The sequence below is a fragment of the Antennarius striatus genome, chromosome 19, assembly GCF_040054535.1.
Source record: "Antennarius striatus isolate MH-2024 chromosome 19, ASM4005453v1, whole genome shotgun sequence".
NCBI lineage: Eukaryota > Metazoa > Chordata > Actinopteri > Lophiiformes > Antennariidae > Antennarius > Antennarius striatus.
Window position 1 is genome coordinate 16,656,404 of NC_090794.1, and position 20,121 is coordinate 16,676,524.

The window sequence follows — 20,121 nt, forward strand, 5'->3', positions numbered from 1 at the left end:
CAGTTTTTATTTTATTAATTTACACTGTTAAATAAAACACCTGCCGTTGTGTTATAATGGAGGTGATGGTCTTTAATTCACCTTGAAAATATTTAGTGAGTATATAATGTGTCCCAGGTCCAGGGCCTTTGGTCCTTCCAGGTCTCTTTTACTTTATTGGTGTTAATTTGATTGTATTTAATTAATTTTTTGTTAACTTTTGCAGCCAGCCGCTGTACATCTCCCTTATTTTGTTCCAAACAGTTAGTTTACAATCCTTGACTAACCCGTGAGCCAGTCTGTCGTAAAGTTTCAGCTCAAAGCATGACGTGGAGAAATAAACCCCTGAAACACAGTCTGATTAAACTCAAACCATCTGTTTTATTTCTCTGTAATTTACTTCCTTTGCGGAGGTAAACAGATAAACGGGTGAACAAGTTACTAAAGCTAGAAAAACTTCAATAACATTTGTGTTTTCTTTGGTTACATGTTGTCTCGATGCTTTCATAGTTTATGTAAAGCTCTGAACTGCCTTGTTGTTTAAATGTGCAAATAAACTCATTTTTTCCTTCTTGGTTCTCTGAATTCATTCTGTTTACTTTCCATTCCTCTGAAAGTTAAGTTGTGCTTTAGGTAAACTTGAAGCCAGCAGAGACAAATCCTCCTCCTGTGTAGCTGTTAAATGTCACAGCTTCTATAATACAGAGATGGTGTCCTCAGCAGTGAAAGATGAATGTAATCGAAGACATTTTAAAGATATTTCCATTAAAGCATTTCTTAACTTCAAGCAAAATGAAATTGCATTCATAAGAATGAACTATTAAAACAAAATCTCCACACATTGAAAATAAATAAGGGGGAAAAAATAAAGTAAAAAAAAAGAAAAAAAGAACAGAAAATAAAAATAAAAATGCAACATTAAACAGGATTATTCCTCTCTTGCTCGATTAAAAATAAAACATAGAGGCCTTTAAGACATTTCAAATGATCTTTGATCATGTAGTGCTGGTAATAATTCCATAAATAATCCCCATATTTTTTGATATGTTGCTGTGTAAGAGCTTTTCAGGTGTGCTCTAAGATGTATAAAAGTTCATTCAGCCGTCGTCTCCAGGAAGCAGAGATTTCCACCTTCCAGTTCTGCAAAATACATTTTTCCCTGCTGTGTTGGCTAATAGCATAAAATATTTTTTAGTGTAACTCACATTAAGGGCCTTTGTGTCAAGATGACTGCATGCATGGTGTCTGTGTGGAGCCCTGTGATAATCTTGCTAGATGTCGGTTGGTTGAGGCTCAACCCCGACCCAACACAGAATGAGGGGTTCAGGAAAATGAATGGATGTGTGCTCCCAAAGATCCCGTTGCTGATCCGCTGTCATTACACAACAAACCATGACAGATTGTTCCTCTAAGCAGATCAAAACCCACGCTTTTCCAACAATCTCTGCATGGTTGGTTGGTTGGTTGGTCCACGCGAGAGTTTGACTGACAGCTGCCGAGAGAAACAAAGCAGACGAACACACTTGACTTTAACCAGTCTATCAGTTTTTGTGTTCAGGCTCTCATAAAAACAAATGAGACGACAGCAAACAGAGCAGAACGTATGTAGAATGCTGCACATGAATGTTCATACAAAGATGGCTGAAAAACAAAGAATTTTTTTTTATTATCTGTGACTGGAAAAGTGGAAGATAAGCTGTTGAGATCTTTCCGTCAGACGCGGCTGCCCTAATCTGTTGTTTTAACAGAATTAGGAGGATCGGAGGTGGATTATTGTTGGGGCTGAACCAACACTGTGTGGGACAGCTGGGCTGTGATATTCTATGCATTCTACACTATTGTCAAAGTGATGTGACGAGGAATGAAAGGCTTTTCTGTGCACACAGCCTATGCATCAGGGGGGCTACACCATGCTATTGAACTCTGCTGGAGACACAGTGACTCAGGAAGAGAATATTACAAGTTACCCTATGAATTGGGGATTAAATAAATTCCGATTTGATTACTTGTTCGCCCTAACTTTTTCCCAGAAAACTCCCATCACTCCAGTGCCGTGTTAAACTAACCTTGTCATCCAGCTGCTGAGTGATTTGTCAGACATGCTGTACTCATTTCTCAGGGATGAAATGGAATTAACATTAATCTGACAACAAACTTCTAAACTGGAACCTGCATCTGGAGCTAAAGGGAAATTCCGACTAACTGTGGTTTGACTCGATGAACACTTCCACGGTTTGTTCCCTCTCTCTTTGGAAGATCTTTGCCCATGTGGGGTTGCTGTTCCATTTTGTGAAATGTAGAATTGTTTAAACATATAACATTATAAGAAATGGGCTTTTAATTTGTAGGTTTTAAAAATGAAGAAAAGTGTTTACAGACAACCCTTGATCTAATTAGAATCCATCTAAATTACGTGTATTAAATTGGACAACCTCATTTGTTCTTACTTTCCTGTAATCTGATTAAAATATCCCTTTCTCCCTTTCTTCTGGGGACCACCTATGAAGGAACCCACTGTTTGTCTCTGGACCCTGGTTTGACAGCCATTGGTTTAAACAGGCCTGTCAGTCATGTTTTAATGCCCTGCAGCCTGAGGGACCACAGGTTAGCATTGACTCCTGCAGGCAGAGGGTTCCTCACATCTGTCTGAATATCTGAATGGTTTTATAGACTGGAGGTGGGGACATGTCTGTTCTCCATGTGACTGTGTGCTGACAAATATTCCCTTTGCACAGGTAGTTTTTCACAGAGTGGTGACATTTATTAATGAATTAGTTTTTCCCGAGGATGCTCCAGCAAATAAACGTGTTTTCACATGGAATGAAAACAGCTGTTTATCTCAAATTAAGAATACAGTAATCCCTCGCACATTTGTGCATCTACAGGAGTAGGTAGTAGGTAGGTAGTCAAGTGATACCGTACGTGCATTCTATTGGCTGACGACATCCGAAAGTGCGTTGCGTTCACTTTGAACCATTAAATAGTTTATTTTAATGCATACAAGAGTTAGCTCCAAGTCTTTTGTCAATTTACAAATAATAGTTTTGTATTGTTATATGCTGGACACACAACGATGGATATAGAGCTCTAGTTTGTCCTACAGGGCATCATAAACAAGAACAATCTCTGGTTTTGTTTTCACTTTTTTTTTAAAAAACCCCCAAAACAATTATGTCTGGTGAAGATCCACATTTTCTTCTTTCCAAGTTTTTTTTCCCCAAGAATAAAAATTAAATAAAAATTAATTGATTACATTAAAATTAATTAAAGGGGCCCTGTTATGAAAATCACACTTTTTCAGGTCTCTACATATACATAGTGGTCCTCCCTAACCCGACCAACTCCTAGAATCTGGTAAACAAACACTTCCTGCATCAATAGATATTTGGACTTTTAGGAAGTCATGGCTCTGAACGACTCGATTCGACCACAAAGCGCTAGAATCGGCATCCTTGACGTCAGACTTTTCACTCTGCTATTGGACAGAGTATTGGACGATATGGATTGGTGGACATGCTCAGGGGCGTGGACGATATGGACTGGTTGACACGCCCAAGGGCGTGGTCATCCCCAAGATGGAGTTCTTTGTGTCGGACTTGAGGCAGCAGTCTGTTGAAATGGCTTCCGAAGGAGACAAGGTAGCTGCTCAGTTGTTGGTTGTACAAATCAACACCAGTATTTATTTTTCATCCCATCCAATGAAGAACAGAACAGACCGTGGTTACATTTCATGTTTAATGTCTCTGTGCAGCTACATCTCCTGCTCGTTAGTTTGTGTGTGAACCACTTCACTCCAGCCTGTTTTAGCAATGAGGGTCAGTCCAGACGGGGCTTTGTCTGAGACTGGTCCTCATTCAAGGATCACTCCCAACCGTAGGGACCAAGGACCTGCACCCTGGTTACAGGTAAGTCTCACCATATTTATCTTTTTTTGCAGTTGTCTGTTAGCATGGGTGATCAATTGCTATTTGGCTAATTAGGTAGTGCTGCTTTGTTTCCTATTTGCGTGTGTGCGCTCCAACGTGTGTGTGCTAAACCTACAGTATCTACTGTAGGTACGTGTGTGTGCTAAACCTACAGTACCTACTGTAGGTACGTGTGTGTGCTAAACCTACAGTACCTACTGTAGGTACAACGCACCAGAGTTGGGCTCACATTTTATCTTTTTTCTTTTTGTCGGTTAGCATGAATGAAGTCATGCTATGCTAGGCTATGTAGGGAGGTCTCCTTTGTTTGGAGTTTGCGTATTGTGTGTGCGCGCACGCTCCCACACGTGTGCGCGCACGCTCCCACACGTGTGTGCGTGCCGGACCTACAGTATAAAACTAAAACACACAGTAAGTTGGTCTCATATTTTCTTTCCTATTATCTGTCAGCATAAATAAAGTCAGCTTATGCTAGGCTAAGTAGGGAGTTGTGCTTTGTTTCGTATTGTGTGTGCGCGCACGTGTTAGTCGATTGTTTGCTGGTCGTCATAGCGACAACGGGCACAGGTCTGTCCTTATCCAAAATCAGAACATTGGTGTCCTGAAATTAGTGTCCCTCTTCCTCGTGCATCCTTTCAGCCCACAGCTTCAAGGGACGTGGGGGGCCAAACTGACCCAGTGGACACCCATACTGTTGGTACACAGCTGTCCTGCAGGACTCTTCATTCCTACTATTGAAGTAAAGGTATGTACAACTCATATTCCATACAATGTTTTAATAAAATTGGTTACACTAATTTTCTAAATATAGTTGTCTACAGGTGTTAGTGAATGCACATGTGTTGATAGTAGTTCAGAAAAAATAATAGTGTTGTGTATTAGAATTTTCCAGCAAGACAGTAAGTGAAGACTTTAGTATAACATTTTTTGACAGATTCATGTATGTCATATTGTTTTTGCTCCTTATTTCGTTACGTTTGGCTTACCCCTCTACAAGATCCACTTTCCAAAGGCTTGTGAAGGGACAATGTAGAGTCAAACCTCACAAGACAGAGCCACCATTCTGTTAGTGTTTCAATATTTTAATATTTCAAACAAACATGTTTTGAAATTCTGTTGGTAATTGTTCGCAACAAAACACAGTGAAAAGTAACCATACAAATAAATTAGTAGCAAGTACCAGGATGTATTTTGAACACAATTGTTCTAAACAGAGAAATGAATCAAACAATATCAATAACAGTAAAGATCTATCTTTGTGTTTTATTGAACAGGTTTTGTAGCTGACATGTTGGACCTCATATGTGACAAAGTCTTGGTGGACCCCATGACATACACAAATGAGATGTTGTCCATTCCTCTCCCCGAGAATCTCTCTGCCCAGTATGAGTGTCCTGACAAGGAGGAGGTCATTGCCAGCTACATGACCAGGTTCAACCAAGACTCGGTCTAAATCCAGCGTAATGGCCTTTGTCTTCAGGAAACTCCTGGCGTATGTGAAGGACCACACATGCTGGGATGACAACCCAGATTCTGCACCCTAAGCAGCCCCAGCACCAGCCAACAAAGGGGCGATAGGCCAGATGTCTGCTCTATCTACAGAAAAAGGACACGTAATTATTTATTTCACAATGTTTTCAATCCTGAGTATTACAACTGTTGTTAATCTCCTGATAGGATGGCTCTGTGTTCTCATTATTATTATTGGATGTATTGTTTTATGTAAATAAATGCTTGTATATGTCAACATAAATGGATTTGATGAATACCAAAAAATGTTCAACATGTCTATTAATAAGATAAAAATCAAGGTATCGCAAATACAATATATTAGACTTTGTTGTACCTATATATGTCATGTTACTGCATTAATGAAGGAATGCCTAATGATGCAAAATAAGACATAACTAGTTTTTATTCCGACATTTTTCAAAGAACGACTTACCGATGTAGTGGTCTCAGACTGAAGGGCCACACTCGGCCCTCAGTATGTGACCGGCCATTTGTAGGGTGTACACGTTTAGGCACACAGGCTGGAACCCAGGATGTTGAGTCATGAACGGAACTTCATCAACCTCCTGCAGACGGATCCTAACCTACAGTGAAAAACATGGTAAAGGTCATTTGAATTTACAATTGTAAAAGTAGCCGAATACCGTAGAGACATAGCTTTGTGGTTTAGCTGTCAGCTTACTACTTGTGTCTCCAAACAGCAGTTGTTTTCTGCTTCTGTTGGCATACATTCAGTGTCCACAGGGACACCTGTACAACAGGTGAAGACACCTGTACAACAGGTGAAGACACCTGTACAACAGGTGAAGACACCCCAAAATAGAGTAGATAAAGGCATCACTGCAATATGGTTATATCATTTCACCATTAACCTGGTGTGATGGTAGCAGGTGTTAGCTCCGTGTGTCTCGTCACAGAGGACTGCCTCAAATATTTAGCAGCTTAGTAACGGGTTAAATCAGTGTGATGGAAAAATAAAGTAACTTAGCCGTGAGCAGGAGCTAGCATTAGCCACATGGTAATAACTATCAGAACCACCATCAGACTTTACTGTCACTGATAGAAATAAAGCAACATTTTACACATACACACATACACATAACACACAACACATAATAAGACATGTGACATTATTACTGTGATGAGAGGCGGGAGTAGAAGCTAAAGTAGCTACCGGACGATGCTAACGTCCTGTGATGACGTAGGTTACACAACAACACAACACAGAACCAACTAAGTAACGTTCACACGGACAAACCAATCAGAAACGTCCTGCTGCAGCCGCACAGTCCGTGTTTCTTTAGGAGCTTCTGGGTCCGACTCAGGGTCATGAATGTACGGCGACACGATGGGTCCTCCAAACGCCATAATGATAACAAACGTACCGCCGGTCAGTGTCCCGTTAGCCTAACGCTCTACGTCAGAGGGGCGTGGCCCAGGTGAAGGAGGCGTGACCAGCGGAGCTCATTAACATACTACAGCCGGAGGCCCGAAACGAAGCGTTTGGTGAGGAGCTCAGATGAGCGATTTTGAAAAGCTGATATTTAGGACCACAGATCACTTTAGGTCAAAATGTTTGGAATACAGTCTAGCTGGACATCTGGCAGCTGAATGACATTAAGTTAAAAATACATAATATGGGACCTTTAAAAACGCAGGAGATCATCTTGTAATTTGAGCAGCATGTTTCTCAAATTACAAGCTGCTGAACTAATTTGTACAGGATTTCAAGGACGGTATATAAACATCCAACAATTCTTGGAATTTTGAGAATTAAAATTTATGGTGCATAATGCAGATTTTATATGCTAGTAGTCTGTTTAACAATTCACATAGTTTGTATACCTTGGCGATCATGCATTTGGATTTGAAAAATTATCTTAAAGTACATTCTCAGAAAAAGCCTCATAAACATCCTTGTTTTCTTGAGCCGTGAATATTTGAATTGTTTTTTGGGGAGGGTTTGTGACTAATGTCTACACACAGCTTTTTTTTTTTGCCCTGCATTAGGAGTGTGAGCACATTAGTAATCTAATTGAAAAAATATGTGAAGAGTAAAACCTTGAAATAGGCTGATAGTTGATTTGGAGTGGTGGAGTGTGTTAATACACTCCCCAATAGGGCCTGTAAATTAGAATCAGATTCTGGTTTAACTGCAAAAATGAGGAAAATTTGGACCAACATTGATCCAACAGAATCACAAAGTAATGAGATTACTGTGGAGCTCTAGTTCTCCAGTCCATTCTGTGGCTAAGTATCAATTGAAGAAGGTGTTCAGTGTTGTGTAGCTGATGGCGTTGTGAAACTAACCTCCCTAACCCCGTCTGTGAACGACTGCAACAGAATGACGCTACGGAGCCAATATTGCTCTTTTAATGCGTGGTATTAGTGTTGTTAAGATTATTTTAACAATAGCAGATAACCTTAATGAAGAGCATTTTTTGGGTAATGTAATGATCAATAATTGGAGAATTTATGGAGGGTGGATGAATGAAAAGTAGTCATCCGTAAAGGGAATCCAAATGATGTCTGTTAGAGGAAATAGGGGATGGAATAATTTACACAGACTTAATGTCTTCATGTAATTTCTTTTCTCCACTTATGTTTGTAAAATTCAAGTAAGAGAACAAATACAAGTGAGCATGGATGTGCCAGAGAGGCAGGACAGGGCAGGGGCAGATGATGCGTGTTTTAAATTCCAGTCATTTTGTTGTCATGCCATAGCAGTGTGTCTTTGTCAGATGCTTTATCTGTCAGCTGCACTCTTGCTTAGAGACAGCCCTGGGCCTCGTGGGACACTTCACTTTGGCTTTTCTTCTCCCCCCCATGTCTGTCTGTGGCAGGTGTGGAGTCATCACATCTCTATTAGCTTCACCACTGCAATAAAAACACATTAACCTGCTACTCTGAGGACCTCGCTCATTACCCCCCTGGACCTCCGAGGAGCTCTGTAGAATGGGATATCTACTAATGGAGTCTGGATAGTACCAGCGTGTTCATGCAGGGCAGTACCAAAGCACATGAAAGATCAGATGTACCAGTGATTGTCTCAGATAATCACTGGTATGATAATCATGTCATTATCAGTCAGCATCGAACAGAACTTGTGTCTGTGGTTCAGTCAGACCATCCATGGTTTACTAGAATAAATGGGCCTACTTGATTTGCCACAGACTCACTGGGCAGAAAGTCATGGCCCTAAGCAATCTTGAGGACATAGGTCATGTCACAAGCAGGATGAGGACGCAAGCAGGACACTGGTGGAGAAGTTTGAATCCATTGTTTATTCAGGCAAATCAAAAGTCAAGGAAACACAACAAGACTCAAGGATTCCAAAACAATTAGAGACAAGTGCGTGAGTACGAACCCGGATAGCCATTTTGCTCTGGAACGGAGTCCATTTGCACGATTGAACAGACCTAGAACGGACAAGGACCACGAACCCCAGCCAGATCCGGCACGGAGCCAATCCGGACCCGTTCGTGAAGTGGTTCATCTGTCTGATCCAGATCCTTTATTCTAAATGGCTCATTTGGCCATAACTAGGAACAGAAATATCCAAAATCTAGCTGACCCACATTGATGTTGTTCTGAAAAAGCTTGAATACTTCCCTTAACCAGTCTGCCTTTATTAATAGGAATAAATCATTCAATACATTCAATATATTAGACTATAACCCACTCTGAGTCTCTGGTTAAATCGTCCTGTGTAGGAGCATAATGGCTTTGCTACAGCTCAGAGGTATCAATTATCAGTCAGACCCATATCAGAAAAGAGGTCTAAACATCCTGTAAATGGAAACATGGGATCCAAAGCATTTTACCGCCATTCCTCTCCGGGTAATGGCTCACAAAAGAAAAACATAAATGAAAATAATCATGACAGTAACACGTGTAAACGAAACATGACATCGCTTCAACGAGGAACTGGTGGGTGCCCATTGGAAGTAGCGCGGCGCCTCCTGGAGGTCACATGTTTGATTATGTCGACATCTGTCGCTGTACGACCAATGTGGCATCTGACATCACACAAAAAAATTGTTGAACTGACATGTTGAATCTCAAAGCCATTTCGGGTATTACCCACCAGAGCAGGCAACTGTGTTCGAGCCAGACCGTCCTCCACGCCAAGTGGGTCTGTACACCTAGTAGAGTCTATTTGTCGGATGTTTGTCAGATGTTCTATCTGAGGAGGTGGTGGAGTGGGTAAAGGAGGTGGAGCAACTGACACAAGGCGAGGTGGAGGCGGGATACTAGGAGGCTGTGGTATGGGTGTGGCCGGACGCTTGGCTCTCCTTCGGAATCCTTTCCTCCTCACCGTCTTTGTCTGAGTCTCCAAAGAAAAGACTACAAAATGGTTGGATAAATAAGCAGCTGTTATTATATTATAGGTTTATTCTAGTGTTATTCTGTACTTTGTCGACAAGTCCACTAAAAAGATGACCAACGTGTTAGACTGTAAAACCTGTTCTGAATAAACAACCATGCCGAGATTATCCACAAACCTATAGGCAGTTAACTTACTGACCTTTTCACTCAGTAAGCCGGCCTTGCCAATTAGCTTTGTGTATGTTGTTAAATTTGTCTGAACACTGAAAGATGCTACTGTGAAACTGAAGTTCAAAGAGTTAAGAAGAACATTTGGGAAAACGTATCGGCTTTGGTTTTCGTTTTGTTCGACTCTCCTCGTCCTCTTGAGATTGGAGATCCAACCTCCTTAAAAGCTGCCGTGCTTCAAAATACTGATCTAAGGTTTACACCACTTAAGTCTCAAATCAACCACATACAGAACAAAGTTGCATACAACCCAATAGAGTCAGACTGATTCTTTCAATATGATCTAATCAAAACAACACACATATTTCGATCGTCTGACATTTTATGATTAACGCACCTACTGTAGTCCAGGTTGTGTGTTCAAAAATGTCATACGTTGACAAAATATGTAGGTCACTGTTTCACAATGTCTAAGACGATGCCCATAAATGTATTCATTAGTCACAATGCAAATATATTCAGTTTATATGTTGTAGAGAAACCAAAATATTAATTTCTAAAAGCCTGGACTCAGACAATATTGAGGGGATTTTCCTCAAGGAATTACTCAAACCAGTCAATGGATTATAACGTTTTAGTAGTTCATTTGGGTTTAAAAACATTAGATATAGAGGCACAACATGACTTCACAGAAATAGGTCAGGTGAAAACATTAAAAAGACACTATTCATACAAAGTACTGACAGTCAATTGTCCGGCTTCACAAAGATTGCTGGTGGTAGTGCAGTCTGTCAGTTTTTGTCACAGTCTCTGACCCTTATTTTAGATTATCACCGGGTCAAAAGTTACGTTTGTGCATCACTTAACACTAGAACACAAGAGATGCAACCAATACTATACAATTCTGACATAAATGTGACATCAATATACTGCGCAGCTCTACATGGGGGATCAAAAAGTAGTTACCCCAAACCTGACCAAATGACAGACCTGCATTGTGTCTCACCAAAACATGAGCCGTCTCTAAGCTGTATGAAATAGGGGAATGGCTACAAAACCACTCCTGTGAGGCAAGACTGCACAATTTTGAGCAAAATCTGAAACCTTAACACACTCGAGTGTAACAGATGTTCAGGAAATTCCATGAATGTTCAGGTAATCAGACTTGGATGGATAAGTGACAAACGAAGACATAGCTATAAAGTCTTGGTATACTCCATCACTGCATTCTACAATGTTAAGTATGGGGCAAATGTCATTTCCAATGACAAACATTATGCCCTGCTGAGACTTTAATAGTCCACTTGTCACAGGCCATTTCACTCTACTGTACTTTCACTGATATTCCACCTGCAAGCGGCCCGACAAAACGCTGCTTTTAAGAGTGGTACCATTCAAAGGACAGTACATAATATTAATTTTTGACAATCGCCGAATAATTTGGGCTCAGGTTTTCTAACTAGCTTCTTCAGCTTGTGCAGGTAGCTTTCATATGGAAATGCAGAAAAAGAGTCAAGATGAAGTACTGTTGTACTTCATCTGTGAGATGGACCAAAGCATGTACATTCTAAACGATTTTAATCTTTGCCTTATATTTGTCCGAATTGACTGACAAAAGGTTTAAGCAAGGTCACAGCATACTGTGTTTGACAGGACAGTTGAGGACTTACCAAAATTGAAATACCAGAGAACAGTAGCATGAAGTTGTTATACAGATTTATGTCCAGGAAGGCACCCAGCATTACAGGTCTTGTTTTAATTCTGTTGCCTTCCAGTGATCCAGTTCCCTCAGCGATCTGGGCTAACCCTAACCCTAACCCTAACTCGACAGGAACATAAGAACGCATTTCTAAGAGTTTTCCAGACATTCCTTCTGCAATGTTTGCAGGTACTTGGAAGGTGAGAGGTACTCCAAGCCAGATGTGCAAAAGTCACATAACGGCACTTAAACAATCCAAATCCAGATAATCTAAAGGGAACTGAGACTATGCCAAACACTGCTACCATTAAATGGATGTGGACCCTCATGATGATGACACTCATCTGTCCTTAAAGCATAGTTTGACCATGTCATGCGTGTGTTAATGTTTTTTTCCAGACTGCAAACATGTGTCACATCCATGGTAAGCATTGTGATTTCTTTTTGTTTTTAATAAAGAATCTGGCTGGTGTGTCACAAGTTACTGTGTCCAGATTGACCTTTAATTTCTCGCCATCTACATCAAAACTTTTCTTAAACTGTTCCAACTCTGTAACAGAGTCTCCGAGGAACTCCACTGCTGAACTGGGTTTCTTTGGTCCACAGAACAAACCTATCACTACTGGTTCCTTCATGGGAACACCTACTAGCAGACCAAGGATGGGCCACAGTTGCAGACAGGAGCTCTTGAACAAAGGAGGACCATCTATGTTCACTTGCAATTTCAAAGTAAAAGTCTCTGCTAATGTGTGTCTGAACATAATGTATTTTAAAGCAAGGCTAGGGGTCAGTGGTACTGCCCCCTAGCCCTCTCCACAATTGAATATTTTCTCAGAGCCCTAAGGATGGTCCTAGCATCCTTTGGAAGATCATGATGGCAAATGTGTAGTATGCCCAATGGTGCTCTCAAAGCAGCCAAAGAAACGTCAAACTGAAATGCTGTCGGTGAGTGAATATCTCTGAGAATTCATCATCAAAATGCTCTGAAACAGTGGTTCATCACGGTCACCAGCCACAACATCCACAGTTCTGTCTGCATTCATATCCAGGCCATCTTCCTCGTCATTCAATACTACTCCAGCTGCAATGCCAGAACAAGTTGCATTGTCTGGGTAATGTCGACTTTCTTCAACTGTCCACTAACGTCTCTGAGGTCCCACTTTCCTGTCCTTTCGAAGTCAATCAACTTTGTGTAATCATCACTCATCTGTTTTAGTCTCTTATATACATCTACACAGGCCCGTCGTCTTACGGTGGAGTTGGACAGACAGTTTATGAAGCACAAAGTAACAGAAAATCACTTTTGAGGGAGACGTTTGACTAACAAAGTAGCAACGGGAAATCACTTGGTAGAGAAAGGCTCAGACCCGCCTCCTGCCACGCTCCAGCGCTGCAGAGAGGGAGAGCAGGACAGAAACATGACCAGAACAGAAAACACAACCCTGACAATCAACATGTGTTACTTCATGCAAAGACTGTAACCACCCAAAGTGTCTGAAAAGCTGCACCCAGGTCTGTTGTAATATGTACTATATCAACTTGTAGAGTTTTTCAATAATACGTTACATTTAAGGCCACTGAGGGGCGAGCGGGGAGGAGTTGTTCGGACACGTGTTCTGGCAGCAGCGGTAAAACCCATGTCCAGTACGGACATGAGTGTGGTTACTCATTCATTTTCACAGATTCTCACTTTAACCTGTGTAAAACGTTACATGTCCATACTTCATCTCAGGCAAGTTTTCCATTTTGAGTCCATCACAGATTAGTACCCATCATTTAACAGTTTTAAACTAGTGCTGTCAGGCGATTTAAAAAAAATAATTACAGGATTTGTAATTAGTTAATCTAATTAATCGCATTTTAATCTCATACCTGCTAAAGGCCCCCCAAATAAAGAATTTGAATTCTAGGACATTACAACATTGTAGTGCATGACTAATCAATAGAATACACCAAGAGGAGAAGATTTGAAATCCCCATTTTTATTGGTTAAGTGTGCTTTATTAATGAAATTCAGAAGAAAAAAGGCCAAACATCAGCAAACCAATGAGGCCAGGTGCATTTCTGAAAAATGTAATAAAAATACAGTTAAACAAAATAAATACAATTCAGAAATAAAATAAGGCTGAGTCTCAAATAGACTCAGCCTGTAAAAGAATTTTCACCGAAGCAGCTCCAGCCTAACGTATCATTTAAATGCAAAAGATGTCAAGGACAGAGTTGTCTGTTAGCTTACCCTTTTAAAGGAAATGCATCTTTAATTGATGTTGCCTTATTTAGAGGCATGTTATACTATTCATTTTGAATTGCTGTATTGAGTCAGCTTTAGTATTCATTTTGATTGAGAGTCTGCTTATGTGCCTATTTGAGACAGCCTTATTTTATTTATTTTGTATTTAGCACAGAACTTGAATGTAGGGGCCTACCTCTTCTCCTTGGCTTTTGACACCTAGCTGGACATTGGATTTTGTTTTATCCTATTTTATTGCTCTTATTGAATGGCTTTTGCTTTTACCCATGTTTTATGTTTTTAACAAATTTATTTTTCTTAGAATAGATAAAAGCCATTTTGTCTTTTATCTATAATGTCTTTCATTTACTTGTTTGTGCAACACTTTGGTCGACTGAGGTTGTTTTAAAAGTGCTTAACAAATAAAGTTGGATTGGATTGGATGCACTACAATTTTGTCATGTGCAAGAATTCAAATTCTTTATTTTCGGGCCTTTGGCAGGTATGAGATTAAAATATGATTAATTAAATTAATTTTCTTGATCGCCTGACAGCACTAATGATCATAATAATAATGGATTAGATTTATACAGCGCAAACTTTCATGCACACAGTCAAGAAATTGTTTGCGTGTCCTGGTTCACACACACCTGCAACCGGGCCATATCCTGTGCGCATCCCCGAAGTGAGTGAGACGGTGAGGCGAACCTGCTGATGTTAAGGACGGATCCGCCCCAGGGTCAGGTGCTACGTGGGAACAATCTGACCCAGAACCAAAACAGAACCCGGCTTATAAAGCCTCAGGTTAATCAGCCTGATCAAGTCCAGGTGTGGAGAGGAACAACAGGTGTGGAGCCGAGGCTCCGCCCACAAGTTCGGCCCCTCCTCCTGCCACACCCCAGCGAGATTAAACAGTTCCTCCCACTATGTTATTTTTGTCAATTTTTGATATTTCACACACCTTTGTCACTCTGGACTTGCTCGAATTTCAGCTACATGTCTCCCATCACTTCCACCATACATATAGTGTGTGTGTGTGTGTGTGTGTGTGTGTGTGTGTGTGTGTGTGTGTGTGTGTGTGTGTGTGTGCGTGTGCGTGTGCGTGTGTGTGTGTCTCCCTACGGCCATGATGGTCTGTTTAAATGAATATCACGTGCAGCGGGAGCTTTCAAACCACATGGAGCGTAGATGCCAAGTGCACATTCCACAGTTAACATATCCCCCAATTCTGACAGTATAGACAGAGCTCTGTGCACTCCTGTGTCTGTACAATATCTGAGGAGGATGAAGAATCCAAGGCAATGCGAATGCATCATCCACATCAACATTTTGGAATAGAGAGCTCCAGATTCCCCTCCCGAAATAATAAATCCAAGTGGGAGCCGGAAAATACAACACAAACCTCTTTAAAATTAAATTCCTTTCCTTTGTGTCTGCTTGGGCTCAGCTCCAGTTAAGATCTATTCAGACCTAAAATTGGATGAGGCCCATCCTACATGAGTCAGAGGTAGTATTTTGGACTTTGGATAGTTAGATCACACTCTCCTCACAAGGCTGCCTCAGGAAAAAAGATTAAATCTGCCTTCGCTCTCCTCAGCGCGGACATCTTTCAACAAAAGACAAGCATAATAGGTAGTCACTTACCACACCGGGCCCTCTCTGCAGGCACTTCCATCTGCGCCGTGATAAAGAGGCCCATTGGTGCTCTTGTCAAGTGGGGTGGAGGTCTGACTGGCTTACCACAGGGGTTTGTCCACCTCCGTCTCTGTCCTCACTAATCCTAGTTGTGACAGCTAGTGAGAGCCAATCAGATGACGTCTGGCGTGTCCTCCAAATCCACCCAGGTCAAGGATAATTAGCCTGTAGATTTCTCTTTCTATCCAGCGTCTGAACACGTCTGAGAACAGGCTGACACATACATGGGGATTCAATGGAATTATGGAGATGTAGAATGGTGAGGGTCAGCTCCTTGTGTCCAGGCCTCTCCAGGAGTTCTAAATGTCGCCTCCTCTTTCCCTTGTTCTTTTCATGAGAATCTGTGTGTCTGTCTGGAGATCTGCTAATGATGAAAGACTCTTCTTGTCTGCTCAAGCATAGCCACAAACTATAAAAAGTTAGTTAAATAATGGTCTGTTATGTTCAGTTAACATCGCTAATTGTTCTGAAAAAGCTCATTTGAAAACGAGTACAGAGAAGCCACGAGTACAGCTTCTTTTAATTTGTTTTTTGGTGGAATAAGGTAGTGCAGTATCAAAGGCAGTCATCACTAAAATGTTTTACTCTCATCATCTTCCCAACTGCCTCAAATAATTGGAAGAAATCTGCAGAACAAAATGTAATAAAAGGAGTTCAACAAAACAATCCCAACAGATTCATCTCCAAGTCCGTTTCCAAGGAGATGGATTTGTTAGCGCTAGAATGAATTCCTGACATTGGAAACATGAGTTTGATGAAGCGTGTCATGCTTTGGTTTGGATAATTCCTGCTTCATTTCCAAGCCTTTGTGATAACACCAATGAAATGCACTGTCCCTGACTGGGCTCCTGTTTGTCGTCCGTGTGATTTCTCTCTTCCTCTTGTCGGTTTTGTCATGCTTTCCTTCCTGGGTTTCCATGAGCTTACTGGTGTGTTGTTTCTTTGGTTTGGGTGTTCTTCTTAGTTTCTGATTCATCATATTTCTTTCTCAAGAAGAGAAAGTAATATGAAAAAACAACAGTCCAAGCAGCAGGAAGAAAAACGCCTGACTGACAGGAAGCCAGAAAACCAACTGACTGCTGGGAGTTTTTCTGCATCATAACCTCTCAGCTCAGAGAGAGACCAGTGTTACAGGAACATAAACAGAATCTTGCCAAGGACTTGAGTGAAAATGACTGTAAAACATTTGTTGAGAGTTTCAACAAATGCTAAGAGTATGGTGGGAGAGACTGGTGGCCCTAACATCACCACGGACGATTTCTCTTTCTATCCAGCGTCTGAACACGTCTGAGAACAGGCTGACACATACATGGGGATTCAATGGAACTATGGAGATGTAGAATCTGGACGATACATTTTTTCCCCTCATAACACATCTGGTTTTTCTCTTCAGAGGAAATCTAAAACAGGGATGAGTCCAGACAGGAGAATGAGAATACATTAAATAAACACATTATTTGTGAAGGAGTTGTCTGTGTCAATAAAAAAAAGCTCTAAAGAGATTGTCCTATAACAGCACAGGCAAGTTCACAACATGAAAGACTCATAGATGGAAATCATCCTCTGACTCCCCATGTAAATTTTCATACTCCCCTAAACCCACTCACTGGCTCCAGCACTTCAGTTCACCAGGATTGAAATGTTAAAAGATCCTATAACTTCCCTCATGGTTGAAGCTTTCAGGGCTGCGTCACGCTGGACATTTATAACCAGGTTCCAAGGCAGTGATGTGCGGTCAGGGGGGGCAGGTGGCCATCATAAAAGACAAAAATGGAAAATGGCAGAAATAAATTAAATGGTTATATTTATCCAGTGATGTGTATTAAAAGTTATTTTCCGTTTAATGTCACAAATTTTAGGTCATTTTTACTCAGAATCGCTGAATTTTCACATGGATTGATCACTGGCTCGACCAGCTGTGCTGGTAGCTAAACAGTGAGACCATAATGCTATCTCTCTATATGTCGCTATTAAAATGTTCAAACACGTTTGCTATATGAACTAGATTTCCATAGTTTAGCTAATGTATATAATGTGCAGTGGTTTTTCGTCAACGACTGCATGTGTGTAACATCTTTCTGGAGTTGAGCGGTCCTGAAACCGCTTGGAAAAGGCGTGAAGTGAGACACGCAGTTCTCCTGCCTCATGGCAGGGGGCGCTGGTGATCCCACGGATTCGGCCATGTGAACTACAATCTATAGTCAAGTGCAGCCAGTCATTTGCTTTCCGCTCTCCTTGCCTTACTATAAAAATTGAGGATTACATATCTCAACTCCAAATGTTTTCGACACTTTTGTTCAGAAGGAGCTGCGAAGGGACTTCATTTATAAGTAAACGTAACATATAAAAACAACAACATAACAAGTTATTTTTTTTAAATAAAATGCTAATTTGTGTGTTAGTTTGTATGTGTAAATAATTCTGCTCTGAGACTTTAACATAACCCACTCACTGCTGCTAATTAAATGGTGAATAAGCTAAACTGTAGGTTGTAACATCATCACACGTCACCGTTCCAAGGCACACAGGTCATCGCAGCTTCGGCTCAAACACACGATACTATTTGAAAGTGACGGACATCACCTACCACAGGATTTCATTACGACTGTCAGAGCAGAGGGAGCAGTGATGTATCGCCGCTTGTTCTCGTGAAACACCAACAGACGAGCCACTGTAGTGACCGGCCCACTTCACCGTGAGGTCACCAAAAACAGACGAGTGTGTGTGAAGAGGTTAGGATCAACATCAGTTATCTGTGTTCAATGGGAAGTGGAGGGGAGGATTTTACTGCTTGATTAAACACCGGTGAACAGCAGTGTGTTCTAGTTAGCATTAACACAGGAGGCTAACAAGGAGGCTCCAGACCGTCTCTCTTTGGTCGAAGTCAGCACACATACGCGACGCTGATGCTATCACACATCGCGTTATGGTCTAGCTGTTCATGAGAAGATCAGGAGGTGTGACACGTCCACAACCTGTGGACCAATCACAGCACAGACCAGCTTTCTTCTCAGGATTGGTGAGCGATGGTGAAATCAGCCTGATTGCCCTGAAGTGTGAGCCCAGCAACACTTCAGCTTCATTTAGGGTTTACAGTTAATCAGAAAATACTTGCAGTACTCCAGTTTAACTGCTCCCCAAATTTTCATTCTACCTCATTATAAATGTTTCAACTGCGCATTTTCAGCAGCGAACACATTGATTTTCTCAGAAAGTCTTATTAGCCGTCTTTATTAGAAACACTGATGATTATTTTGTACTACACTACAGGACAATGTTCACTGGTAATTTTGTTCTCCTTCAATGTGTCCACAGATGGTGATTCAGTAGCGGTGTGTAGGCAAGCAGCACTAAGAGGAAGGTTACTGAAGACACATATTACCAACGCCGAGCCCCTTACTTCATTCTCCACCCATTAGAGAATCACATTAAGGTGGCTGAGGGTGTTTTTTTTTTATTTTATTGCTTTTAGCTTTTCAATTAGAGTGGATAATTTGTGTCCACCTCCTTTAGATTAGATTTTAAATGAGAAACATGTTGTGCCATTAATTATCACAATTCTTATTTTTTGTGGCCAAAGCTCTTTAACTCCAACTGGAAAGAACAAAACAAAAGAAAAGAAAGAGAGAGGTGAGAAAAACTGTGTGTGTGATGACCAGCGTAGCGCCTGCTGTGCGCTGGAACACACATGTGATTACCGCTGTGATATGGCAGTGATGTCTGTCAGTACCAGGCATGCTGATGTTCACACAGACGTGTGTGTGTGTGTGTTTGTTTCTGACCTGAGATGATGTCGGTGAGCTACAGTTGGTGTCCAACTCGCCTTCATCCACAGCTGAGGAGCAAACATTTCACTTCTAGTCAGCTCTGAAATTAGGTCAGGCCTCTGTGTGCAGTTTGTCTACTGAGCTGCTGTAGCCGCCAGCGTCTGGATTCAGTCTCATGTGCTTCTGCAGAAGAAAATACTTCCGGCAGACACAACAGCAAACCCGCTGCCACTATATGGACATACTTCTCTGCGAGGACTTTTTGCAAAAATGTGAATCAAAATTCAAGGGTGGAAAAGTTTGTGAAAAGGGAAAGTTTGCAAAATGGAATTAAAATTGATTTGATTTAAAGTGACAATTATTTTCTGCTATTTTATAAAAGTCGACATGCTTCAATTAAAGTAAACATATTTCTTTTCCTGGGTGGAAAAACAAATCACAAACACCTCCCAATATAACACAGTACAGCCAGACAACAATGCTAATGACAGTCTTACACAAACTTATTTGGTAGAAGTAAAGTAAGGCGTATATACATAGATCACCCTTTAGGTGTAAATGTGAATCCTCAATTTATTTGAAAAGTGAACCAACATCCTGACCCAATTTGCATGTCTACAGGCCCCTTGTGTGTGTGTGTGTGTGTGTGTGTGTGTGTGTGTTTGCGTGTGTGTGTGTTTGCGTGTGTGTGTGTGTGTGTGATTATATAAGAGTGAAAAAATAATTTCCCTATAGGGATATACTGTAGCATAAAGGCCCAAGGCCTTGAGAGACAGACACGAGTGAATGCAAATGAACTTCTTATGCAAAAAAGAA

At 41.0% G+C, this 20,121-nt stretch overlaps 1 protein-coding gene across 3 annotated transcripts; it reads right to left on the reverse strand.

Moving 5' to 3' along the window:
- Window positions 1–5,026: 5,026 nt before the first annotated feature.
- Window positions 5,027–15,603, reverse strand: LOC137613692 (histone-lysine N-methyltransferase SETD1B-like). Of its 3 annotated transcripts, XM_068343090.1 has the most exons (4): window positions 15,488–15,603; window positions 9,505–9,764; window positions 5,851–6,001; window positions 5,027–5,501 (listed from the first exon to the last, which is right to left on the reverse strand). In XM_068343090.1, exons 1-3 carry the CDS (start codon window positions 15,540–15,542, stop codon window positions 5,864–5,866), a joined length of 453 nt encoding a protein of 150 aa, XP_068199191.1. In that variant the 5' UTR covers window positions 15,543–15,603; the 3' UTR covers window positions 5,027–5,501; window positions 5,851–5,863. The 3 variants fall into 3 exon arrangements, 1 of the variants encoding a protein (XP_068199191.1); XR_011038971.1 differs by lacking the exons at window positions 9,505–9,764; window positions 15,488–15,603 and adding an exon at window positions 6,676–6,776; XR_011038970.1 differs by lacking the exons at window positions 9,505–9,764; window positions 15,488–15,603 and adding an exon at window positions 6,100–6,269.
- Between the last annotated feature and the right edge of the window lie 4,518 nt (window positions 15,604–20,121).

Bases quoted from the DNA above. Each gene is read 5' to 3' on its own strand.
- LOC137613692 (XM_068343090.1), bottom strand. From the start codon at position 15,542: ATGGGCCTCTTTATCACGGCGCAGATGGAAGTGCCTGCAGAGAGGGCC. The intron at 9,765-15,487 runs GTAAGTGACTAC...ACCATTTTGTAG, and splicing joins TGCAGAGAGGGCCCGGTGTG to TCTTTTCTTTGGAGACTCAG. The intron at 6,002-9,504 runs GTGGGTAATACC...TTTTCACTGTAG, and splicing joins GAACACAGTTGCCTGCTCTG to GTTAGGATCCGTCTGCAGGA.